The sequence below is a fragment of the Phyllobates terribilis genome, unplaced genomic scaffold, assembly GCF_046119375.1.
Source record: "Phyllobates terribilis strain yellow unplaced genomic scaffold, ASM4611937v1 Scaffold_3__8_contigs__length_932513732, whole genome shotgun sequence".
Taxonomy (NCBI): domain Eukaryota; kingdom Metazoa; phylum Chordata; class Amphibia; order Anura; family Dendrobatidae; genus Phyllobates; species Phyllobates terribilis.
The window spans coordinates 200,688,633-200,701,120 of NW_027362763.1; the positions used below are offsets into that span (position 1 = coordinate 200,688,633).

At 41.1% G+C, this 12,488-nt stretch overlaps 1 protein-coding gene across 1 annotated transcript in view; it reads right to left on the reverse strand.

Moving 5' to 3' along the window:
• Window positions 1-6,103: 6,103 nt before the first annotated feature.
• PLEKHB2 (pleckstrin homology domain containing B2) overlaps window positions 6,104-12,488 on the reverse strand; it is a 32,582-nt gene continuing 26,197 nt past the window's right edge. The window contains exon 8 of the mRNA XM_073673026.1: window positions 6,104-8,307. Coding sequence (XP_073529127.1) covers window positions 8,180-8,307 — 128 coding nt within the window. The 3' untranslated portion in view covers window positions 6,104-8,179. The remainder of the gene's footprint in view (window positions 8,308-12,488) is intronic.

A 12,488-nucleotide genomic window follows, 5' to 3' on the forward strand; every position in this document is an offset into this window, starting at 1 on the left:
AGGTCCAAAAATCAAGGAACACATGTAATAAGATGCATAAAAAACCTTTATTACATGATTGGTTAGGGTACTACAAGCAAAAGAGTGCTCACACAACGATAAATTAGAAAAAACAAAGAAAATGGTTAAAAATGCATATATGGACAATATATAACATGAATCATTGTAATCTAGGATAAGACTTTTTAGAACACACAATGTACATAGCACAGAATATATGATATATGACCCTGATGAAGGACGCCTGTCCGAAACGCGCGTCAAGAGTTTTAACCATTTTCTTTGTTTTTTCTAATTTATCGTTGTGCGAGCACTCTTTTGCTTGTAGTACCACTTAACCAATCATGTAATAAAGGGTTTTTATGCATCTCATTACATGTGTTCCTCGATTTTTGGACCTCAGTTTCGGTAGTTTTTCTTTTTGCCATACCAAGGTCTAATTGAATTTTTGAGGGTTAGCCCAAACTCTGATGGTCCTTTGTTTATTCATTTGGATCAGTCTCTAGTTACTAGATTTCAATTTAACTACATTTTAAAGAAAGCGATTATTTCCTTAAATATGTCTCAATTTCAGTTTTCTTCTCATTCATAATTGGCGCTGCTACTGAGGCTGTGAGATTTGGTCTGGATATACAGTGGGGGAAATAAGTATTTGATCCCTTGCTGTTTTTGTAAGTTTGACCACTGACAAAGACATGAACAGTCTATAATTTTAAGGGTAGGTTAATTTTAAGATTGAGAGATAGAATACCCCCCCCCCCAAAAAAAAAAAAAAAATCTAGAAAATCAGATTGTATAAATTAGATAAATTTATAAGCATTTTGCAGTGAGAAATAAGTATTTGATCCCCTACAAACCATTATGCGTTCTGGCTCCTACAGACCAGTTAGATGCTCCTAATCAACTCGTTACCTGCATTAAAGACAGCTGTCTTAAATACTCATCTGTATAAAAGACTCCTGTCCACAGACTCAATCAGTCAGTCAGACTTTAACCTCTACAACATGGGCAAGACCAAAGAGCTTTCTAAGGATTTCAGGGACAAGATCATAGACCTGCACAAAGCTGGAATGGGCTACAAAACCATAAGTAAGACGCTGGGTGAGAAGGAGACAACTGTTGGTGCAATAGTAAGAAAATGGAGGAAATACAAAATGACTGTCAATCGACATCAATCTGGGGCACCATGCAAAATCTTACCTTGTGGGGTATCCTTGATTATGAAGAAGGTGAGAGATCAGCCTAAAACTACATGGGGGGAACTTGTTGATGATCTCCAGGCAGCTGGGACCAGTCACCAAAAAAAACATTGGTAACAGGTCCCCCTGCTCAAGAAGGCACATGTGCAGGCCCGTCTGAAGTTTGCCAATGAACACCTGGATGATTCTGTGAGTTATTGGGAGAAGATGCTGTGGTCAGATGAGACAAAAATTGAGCTCTTTGGCATTAACTCAACTCGCCGTGTTTGGAGGAAAAGAAGGATGAGTACAACCCTAAGAACATTGTCCCAACCGTGAAGCATGGTGAGGGAAACATTATACTTTGGGGATGTTTTTCTGCAAAGGGGACATGACGACTGCACCGTACTGAAGGGAAGATGGATGGGGTCATGTATCGCGAGATTTTGGCCAACAACCTCCTTCCCTCAGTAATAGCATTGAAGATGGGTCGTGGCTGGGTCTTCCAGCAAGACAATGACCCAAAACATACAACCAAGGCAACAAAGGAGTGGCTCAAAAAGAAGCACATTAAGGTCATGGAGTGGCCTAGCCAGTCTCCAGACCTTAATCCCATAGAAAACTTATGGAGGGAGTTGAAGCTCCGAGTTGCCAAGCGACAGCCTCAAATCTGAATGATTTAGAGATGATCTGCAAAGTGGAGTGGACCAAAATTCCTCCTGACATGTGCGCAACCCTCATCATCAACTACAAAAAAACGTCTGACTGGTGTGCTTGCCAACAAGGGTTTTGCCACCAAGTATTAAGTGTTGTTTGCCAGAGGGTTCAAATACTTATTTCTCACTGCAAAATGCTAATACATTTATATAATTCATACAATGTGATTTTCTTGATTTTTGTTGGATATTCTATCTCTCAATGTTAAAATTAACCTACCCTTAAAATTATAGACTGTTCATGTCTTTGTCAGTGGGCAAAATTACAAAAACAGCAAGGGATCAAATAATTATTTCCTTCACTGTAGATTCTGTTAAGCAGCTTGGTAGATGGGAGTCAAACAGATACAGTATCTATGTTTGGCCTAATTTAATTCTTCATTAATTTTGTCTCTTAGATTCCAAGAAAAAATATATTTGGATTGTTGGTCATTCTTTTGTGCACTGGGCCGAAAAAAAGAGCTAATATACGTAAATATGGTGCTAAACTCGATTTAAATGTGAATTCATTTGTTCTATGTCGGTTGGGTATATACTGAACACTTTGTACTTCTGTGTCTTGCTCAGTGGTGGTCGGGTTTGAGCCTCCTTACCTCGGCCATGTCTCTGAGCACTGAACACCTTGTACTCCTGTGTCTTGCTCAGTGGTGGTCGGGTTTGAGCCTCCTAACCTCGGCCATGTCTCTGAGCACTGAACGCCTTGTACTTCTGTGTATTGCTCACTGGTGGTGGGGTTTGAGCCTCCTAACCTCGGCCAAGTCTCTGAGCACTGAACACCTTGTACTTCTGTGTCTTGCTCAGTGGTGGTCGGGCTCAGCTTCCTTACCTCGGCCATGTCTCTGAGCACTGAACACCTTGTACTTCTGTGTCTTGCTCAGTGGTGGTCGGGTTTGAGCCTCCTAACCTCGGCCATGTCTCTGAGCACTGAACACCTTGTACTTCTGTGTCTTGCTCCGTGGTGGTCAGGTTCAGCCTTCCTCACCTCGGCCATGTCTCTGAGCACTGAACACCTTGTACTTCTGTGTCTTGCTCAGTGGTGGTGGGGTTTGAGCCTCCTAACCTCGGCCATGTCTCCGAGCACTGAACACCTTGTACTTCTGTGTCTTGCTCAGTGGTGGTCAGGTTCAGCCTTCCTAACCTCGGCCATGTCTCTGAGCACTGAACACCTTGTACTTCTGTGTCTTGCTCAGTGGTGGTGGGGTTTGAGCCTCCTAACCTCGGCCATGTCTCTGAGCACTGAACACCTTGTACTTCTGTGTCTTGCTCCGTGGTGGTCAGGTTCAGCCTTCCTAACCTCGGCCATGTCTCTGAGCACTGAACACCTTGTACTTCTGTGTCTTGCTCAGTGGTGGTGGGGTTTGAGCCTCCTAACCTCGGCCATGTCTCCGAGCACTGAACACCTTGTACTTCTGTGTATTGCTCAGTGGTGGTCAGTTTAGGCCTTCCTCACCTCGGCCATGTCTCTGAGCACTGAACACCTTGTACTTCTGTGTCTTGCCCAGTGGTGGTCAGGTTCAGCCTTCCTTACCTCGGCCATGTTTCCGAGCACTGAACACCTTGTACTTCTGTGTATTGCTCAGTGGTGGTCGTTTTTGAGCCTCCTAACCTCGGCCATGTCTCTGAGCACTGAACACCTTGTACTTCTGAGCCTCCAGGGAGGTCGCAGTTCTCTTTTTTTTTTACCCATTTTAGTAAAACAAGCTGCCTAATAATTCTGAACACCTTGATAAAGGGGGTTGTATCCTTAGGCCTCACCCTCCTCATTACACAAATACACACAACCTGATCTGCTTCATCCAATAAGCATTCAAGTTTATACAGTTTGGAGTTGGAAAATCTGTATAAAAATAGATGATATGGTCAAAATCCTCACTGCCTAATAATTGTACCCACAGAGTAGATCATAGAGTGTGAGAAGGTCAAATGAATTAGGTTAAAAAGAACTTTGACAAATATGAAATAATCTGTGATATTGTCTTTGTGTTTCTTCTTTTTAATATGTACTCATGTCTGCCATCTTGTGGTGAATTGTGGGAAATAATGCTAGTAAATAAACTACATGCATTACACAACTTGTATGCAAGATCCCTATAGGACATTAAAGATAAATAATTGTCATATTTTTCATTTTAATTAGGTCATAATTTCCAGCTGTGAAGCAGATAACTTTGCTGTGATGCTGTGATGATCTGCCTGTCCTGACACTTTTCCATCAATGCCATTTTTTTTTTCAGCAATTTTGTGTTAAAGTACCGTATTTTGCAGATTATAAGACACACCCCAAATTTTGGGGTGCAAAATAGGAAATAATGGGTTTTTTTAAAATAAAATGGTGGGCCTTATAACCCTGGAGGGCAGTGGTGGTGGAGCGAGGGTCACACATACCTGAGATTGACAGCGGAGGCAGGAGTCAGGCGATGCTGCGGGCCCCAGTGGTGGTGGTGAGATGCTGTGACCCCGTCCTCCAGAAGCCGGCGGTGACATACTGCGGGCCCCGGTGGTGACATGCTGTGGGCCCCGGCGGTGACGGTGACATGATGTGGGCCCATCCTGTAGAAGCCGGTGGTGAGCAGTGTAAAAGTCCCCTGTCCCGTGTAAAGCGCTGTGTTTCGGCAAAATGGCCGCTGGAGCATGCATAGATCGAGATCTCGGCAGACGAGCCACTGCTTAGCATTTCAACTGGCTGTTAACTCTCTCCTCTCCTAGAACCCACTGTTAAAGTGTCATTTACAAGAATAACCAGGCAGTACATAAAACCTATTCAATTAACTAGACTTTTCAGAGTGTAATTACAATGGTCTATATGGAAAATAGTTTGGAGGGTGTTGTTTCTTCCGCCACACTCCTACACCCTTGACCATTTTTCCGCTTCCACACATTAACTTCAAGAACTGGCTCTTCACTTATCCTCTTTTCGGTGCATCCAACTTTCATTTATTCGCTTTCATTTTATTCTCCCCTTCCTCCAAGAGCCATAACTTTTTTTTTTTCATCGACAAAGCTGTTTGAGGGCTTATTTTTTGTGAGACAAGTTGTAGTTTTGAATTACATCATTTATTTAAGCATATAATGTACTGGAGAATTAGAGAAACAATTCCAAGTGTGAGGAAATTGCAAAAAAAAAGTGCAACTCCATAATTGTTTTTTTTACCATGTTCACTAAATGCTAAAACTGACCTGCCATTACGATTCTCCAGGTCATTATGAGTTTGCAGATACCAAACATGTATAGGTTCTTTTTTATTTAAATGGTGGAAAAAAAATGTAAAGTTTGTAAACAATTCGTGAAAAAAAATGCAGTTTTTGGGGTTTTGTTTTTCATTGTATGTTAAAAATGGTCTAGCAACATAATTCCCCAGTTCAGTGTGATCAGAAACTTGTGTAGGTTCTTTTTTTATTTAAATAATAAAAAAAAATTCTGGATATATAAAAAAAAAAAAATTGGCTTGTGTCACCATTTTCTTAAACTTGTAACTTTTTTCTTTTTCCAAGGATAGAGCTACTGTGTTAGAGCTTAATCATTAATATCATAATAGTCGAAGGGCTTGTTTTTGGCAGGGCAAATTTATGTTTTTATTGATACCATTTTGGGGTAGATATAACTTTTTGATCACATTCCATTACAGTTTTTGTATAGAGTTGCTGTAACTGTAAAATTGCAATTCTGGGATTTTGATTTATTTTTTCTTTTAAAGGCTTCTATCAATCAGGTGAATTAATTTAATATTTTACTAGATTAGACTTTTATAGATGCAGCGATAAGTAAAACCAAATATGTCTATTTTTTAAAAATATATATATTATTTTTAAATACTTAATGGGAGGAGGGGCTGATTCAAATTTATATATATATTTTTTTATCTTTAAAAAAATTTTTTTTTAACTTTAATCATTAGTCCACATTGGACCTGCGATCGTTTGATTGCTTGTTCTACATACTGTAATACCACGGTCACAGGCCACGACAAGACCCCCGATCGTGCACCTTAAATGCCACTGTCAGAAATTTACAGCGACATTTAAAGGGATAACAGCAGAGATTAGAGCTATGCTCTGATTGCTGATGTTGAGTCAGATGCTGACTGTGTAATTCATGGCTTATTTTGCTTCCATAATTTACAAACATTGTTCATATTATACTTTTTGTCAAATAAACCATTAGATGTATATAATGAATAGTATTTATTTTTATGTAATCGTACAATATGGAGCAAAGCAGGAGAAGCAAAATATATGACCTCTCCCATTTGAATTAATCTGTATTATCAGCGTTGTCTATATAGATAGCACAATACAATCCTGTTACCTGCAAAAGATCAGAGTTACCAAACAATGAATGCAGCCACTTTACATATTGCATCTGGGAATCACCATTCCCTGTTTTCTGTCTATGGCAGCCTGTATTCTGTATGTAGAATGCACATACATATCTATAGAGGGCATTACAACAGCCTCTAAGTGCACTTTATTCACAGAATACAGGCTGCTGTAATGGCACCTGCAGGGCAGGAAATCTGATGCTACTCTCTATTATAAGAACTGCTTCTGCACAGTAAAAGTATAATGTATTTCACCAAAACAACACGTTAAGTGCCACCTAGACTAGGTATAAGAAAAGTTAAAAAGTTTCTCATAGTAACACTTGGACCCATACCTCGAATATCTATAATTACTAGAGTCTAGAGATGTCAGATGAGTACTTGACTGTGTGTAATTTATTACATATGCAGCTTTAGGGTGAAGTCAAACGGCCGCATAAATTGGAACATAGTACACGGACTGGCCAGCAGCTCTCCCGACCTGAGCGTGACAGCCTCATATATGTCTATGCATCTGTCAAGCTCAGGTCAGGAGAGCCGCCGGCTAGTCTGTGCACTGTGTTCCGATCACGGTCCGTTTTATATGGCCGTCTGACCGGGCCCTTCAAAGTCAACATATGTCATTCATCCTTCTACTACCATGCACAGATGCAGCAGCGTAAGGGTTAGGACTAAGGATGAGCGGTTCCGTGGAAGTTGGGATTCTGGTACCCGATCCGAACTTTATTCCAAAGTTCAGTTCGGGTACCAGAACTTTACCCGAACTAGCACCAGAACCCAATCCCCATTGAAACTTTCGAGGTGGAAAATTTCTCTCTCTCTCTGCAAGTGACTTCCCCAGGAACTCCGACCTTTGCAACGGACTTCCGAGGAAAATCAGTGTTTCGCATTTAGCACCGTACACTAAGGGTCTACTACGAACCCCAAACTTTTAAGTTGGGGATCGCTCATCTCTAGTTAGGAACAGATGCAGTGTCAGTGATGCAGCCAAAATCCAACGAAAAACAGCACGTGGCCATTAAAATGGGCTGTGCACTGTTATCGATAAAACTGCCAGAATATCAGAAAATGACCAATATTTTCAATCAAGTTTTTATGTTAAATGTGTTTTTCAAAAATATTTTATTCAATTTTCCATGTCACAGTCTATATTTAAAAAAAAATCACACTGGCCTCTAAGCCTAATATTAGACCCGCCACTCCTTCATTTTATCAGAAGACTTTTCAGCAGTCTCGTTATCATTACAGACAAGATGTCAACAGCAACTACCATATCTATATACAGCGGATAGCACAGGATTCACCACACAGCTCACCTCCTCTCCCTCCCTGCACCTTTCACCAGATCACAGCATGTCCAGTTTATACTTCAATACAATTCAGTAGGGTCAGAGTCAGTCTATCGCTACTTACCTTGATGTAACTGCCAAAAAGAACAGGAAATATGAGTCTAATATTCGGTCTACCAGTGTGAAAATTACAAGCTTTCAAAATTTTCTAAATATAGGATAGTGATATTGAAAAATGAAAAAAATATATTTAACAAACAAACTTTTAAAGGAGTGTTCTCAGGTTTAAAATGTTACCCTTTGCATAGGCTAGGGGATAACCTTCTGATTGCTATCCTTTGAATAGGAGATAATGTTCAAACTTGAGAACACCCATTTAAATAAAAAGTCATTATCAGAAGACACGTTCCTTTTCAGAGTGTTACTATAGGAAACTTAACCCCTCAGTCCACGGAAGTGGAAGAAGAAGAAGTCACAATACAAGGAGCAAATATGAAATAATAATAAAACAGCATTTCCTTTGAGTTTCGTTTTTCGACATGAAATATATTTTCTTAGTAAAGCTGGAACAACAAGGAATTACCTGAGCTAGTACATTAGTCATCCTGTACGAATAACTACCGCAAACAATACTATTAAAGTTGTAATAAATTAAAGCTTTAAGATGAATATTCTATCTAAAATCCCCAGAAGAGAGACCCGAGCGCCATTCCTGTAGCTGCTCCAGCCAACATTCCCATAGCCATGTCCCCGTCATTGTCGTAGTATCTCTCTCTGATGATGATGTGATTAGTACCTCCTGCTCCTGGATGGGAATCAATGAAAAAGTGGGTGAAAGAAATGGCTTATTGAATAGCAGAAATATTGAAGTTGAGCGCCTTTCTTACATCATTCCACGTGCTTTTTATCACTGGTGGCTCATTGGATACTATTTGTTCAGGGTTACATTTCAAGGGAACCTATCACCAGCTTTGTCATATATCAACTAAAACTATCACCTCATTAAGCGCCAGTGCTGCACTCCTTAAATGGTTATATAACCCCCTGACTCCCCCTGTATACACCCCAAAAACCTCCTGCGTCATCCACATTGCCGGGTTAAATCTTGAGCCTGCCCAGAGAAATCGCGGCTCGCGCCTGCGCTCTACACTTTGCCCTACTGTGGGCAGAGCCGATACGTAAGTGCACATGCACACAGTAGGGGAAAGCATACTGCACAGGCGCTATTTCTCTGAGCAGAAGCAAGATGTCGCCCGGCAATGAGGATGATGCATGAGGAATTATCCACGTCAATCCAAGCAGGAGGACGGCGAGCAGCAGCCGGGAGGAGGGATAGAGCACAGAATGGACGCCCATCAGACCGGACCGAAAGGATTAACATATAGCGCAGGAGAACTTCAAAAGGGTTTTGGGGCTATACAGGGGATTATATAATCCTTAACCCCTTAAGCCCCGAGGGTGGTTTGCACGTTAATGACCAGGCCAATTTTTACAATTCTGACCACTGTCACTTTATGAGGTAATTACTCTGGAACGCTTCAACGGATCCCCCTGATTATGAGATTGTTTTTTCGTGACATATTGTACTTCATGATTGTGGAAAAATTTCTTCGATATCACTTGCGTTTATTTGTGAAAAAAATGGAAATTTGGCAAAAATTTTGAAAATTTTGCAATTTTCAAAATTTGAATTTTTATGCCCTTAAATCAGAGAGATATGTCACACAAAAGAGTTAATAAATAACATTTCCCACATGTCTACTTTACATCAGCACAATTTTGGAACCAACATTTTTTTTTGTTAGGGAGCTATAAGGGTTAAAAGTTGACCAGCGATTTCTCATTTTTCCAACAAAATTTACAAAACCATTTTTTTAGGGACCACATCACATTTGAAGTCACTTTGAGAGGTCTTTATGACAGAAAATACCCAAAAGTGACACCATTCTAAAAACTGCACCCCTCAAGGTGCTCAAAACCACATTCAAGAACTTTATTAACCCTTCAGGTGCTTCACAGGAATTTTTTGAATGTGGAAGAAAAAATAAACATTTAACTTTTTTCACAAAAATGTTACTTTAGACCCAATTTTTTTTATTTTCACAGGGGTAACAAGAAAAAATGGACCCCAAAATTTGTTGTGCAATTTCCCCTGGGCACGCAGATACCAAATATGTGGGGAAAAAACACTGTTTGGGCGCACGGCAGGCCTCGGAAGAGAAGGAGTGCCATTTGACTTTTTGATTGTAAAATTAGCTTGAATAATTAGCGGACACCATGTTGTGTTTGGAGAGCCTCTGTGTGCCCAAACATTGGAGCTCCCCCACAAGTGACCCCATTTTGGAAACTAGACCACCCAAGGCACCTATCTAGATGCATAGTGAGCACTTGGAACCCCCAGGTGCTTCACAAATTGATTTGTAAAAATGAAAAAGTGCTTTTTTTTTCACTTTTTCATTTTTACGAATCAATTTGTGAAGCACCTAGGGGTTCCAAGTGCTCACTATGCATCTAGATAGGTGCCTTGGGGGGTCTAGTTTCCAAAATGGGGTCACTTGTGGGGGAGCTCCAATGTTTGGGCACACAGGGACTCTCCAAATGCAACATGGTATCCGCTAACAAATTGAATGGAAAATCGGCTCAAAGTGTTAGCGGACACTATGTTGCGTTTTGAGAGCCCCTGTGTGCCCAAACATTGGAGCTCCCCCACAAGTGACCCCATTTTGGAAACTAGACCCCCAAAGGCACCTATCTAGATGCATAGTGAGCACTTGGAACCCCCAGGTGCTTCACAAATTGATTCGTCAAAATGAAAAAGTGTTTTTTTTTTCACTTTTTCATTTTTACGAATCAATTTGTGAAGCACCTAGGGGTTCCAAGTGCTCACTATGCATCTAGATAGGTGCCTTGGGGGGTCTAGTTTCCAAAATGGGGTCACTTGTGGGGGAGCTCCAATGTTTGGGCACACAGGGACTCTCCAAATGCAACATGGTATCCGCTAACAAATTGAATGGAAAATCGGCTCAAATTGTTAGCGGACACCATGTTGCGTTTGGAGAGCCCCTGTGTGCCCAAACTTTAGAGCTCCCCCACAAGTGACCCCATTTTGGAAACTACACACCCCAAGGCACCTATCTAGATGCATAGTGAGCACTTGGAACCCCCAGGTGCTTCACAAATTGATTCGTAAAAATGAAAAAGTGAAAAAAAAAACCCTTTTTCATTTTTATGAATCAATTTGTGAAGCACCTGGGGGTTCCAAGTGCTCACTATGCATCTAGATAGGTGCATTGGGGGGTCTAGTTTCCAAAATGGGGTCACTTGTGGGGGAGCTCCAATGTTTGGGCACACAGGGATTCTCCCAATGCAACATGGTATCCTCTAACAAATTGTCTGCTCAAATTGTTAGCGGATATCATGTTGCGTTTGGAGAGCCCCTGTGTGTCCAAACATTGGAGCTCCCCCACAAGTGACCCCATTTTGGAAACTAGACCCCCCAAGGCACCTCTCTAGATGCATAGTGAGCACTTGGAACCCCCAGGTGCTTCACAAATTGATTCGTAAAAATGAAAAAGTGAAAAAAAAAACACTTTTTCATTTTTATGAATCAATTTGTGAAGCACCTGGGGGTTCCAAGTGCTCACTATGCATCTAGATAGGTGCCTTGGGGGGTCTAGTTTCCAAAATGGGGTCACTTGTGGGGGAGCTCCAATGTTTGGGCACGCAGTAGCTCTCCAAACGCAACATGGCGTCCGCTAACAATTTGAGCCGATTTTCCATTCAATTTGTTAGCAGACACCATGTCGCGTTTGGAGAGCCCGTGATGTGCCTAAACAGTGGAGCTCCCCCACAAGTGACCCCATTTTGGAAACTATACCCCTCAAGGATTTTATTAAGGTGTATAGTGAACATTTTGAACCCAGAGGTACGACACAGAATTTGTTTACATTAGGTCATCATATTGAATAAGTTGTCATTAGTCTTGAGCGCAAGTGCTCGCTACTTGAGTTTGCATTGGGTACTCAGGTATGCACCATGTACAGCGTGTGCTCGAGTGACATGCTCGAGTCCCTACTCCGCATGTTTCACGGTTATTAGACACCCAAAAAAAAACATGCGGGGATCGCTCGTGCATGGCAGGCAATCCCCGTAAAGTTTTTTTGGCCGTGAAGCATATGGGGCAGAGACTCGAGCATGTCACTCAAATACCCACGATACTCAATGCATACCAGAGCACCCGATGCAAACGCAAGTAGCAAGCACTTGCGCTCAACACTAGTCGCCATATCGTCATCTATTTTTCTTACTTTTGAAAAAAATCACAACCCCATCACAACCCCAACCCCAGCCCTAACCCTAGCACAACCCTAACCCTAGCACAACCCTAACCCTAGCACAACCCTAATCCTAGCACAACCCTAACCCCAAACCCAGCCCTAACCCTAGCCCAATCCTAACCCAAGAGTTTATTTTTGACGCCGTTCCTCGTGCGGTATAAGTGATTAGATGACTTTATTCTTCGGGTCGGTGTGATTACAGCAATACCAGAATCATATGGGGTTTTTAAGACTGAGTGCTGTCACACACTGAAAGACGCATTTTTTGGAAAATCTAGTTTTTGCATCGCCATATTTTGAGAGCTATAATTTTTCCAGATTTTGGCAGATAGTCATGTGACGGCTCGTTTTTTGCGGGATGAGTTGACGTTGTTATTGGTGCCATTTTCAGGCACGTGACATTTTTTGATCGCTTTCTATTCCGATTTTTGGGAGGCAGAATAAACAAAAACCAACAATTCAGGAATTTTTTTTTTTTTTTTTTTATTCTGTTCCGCGTGTGGTAAAATTGATAAGGCAGCTTTATTCTTCGGGTCAGTACGTTTACAACGGTACCACATTTATATCGTTTTTCTATGTTTTGCACTTTTACATAATAAAAGCAATTTTATAGAAAAAAATATTTTTTAGCATAGCTTTATTCTGAGAG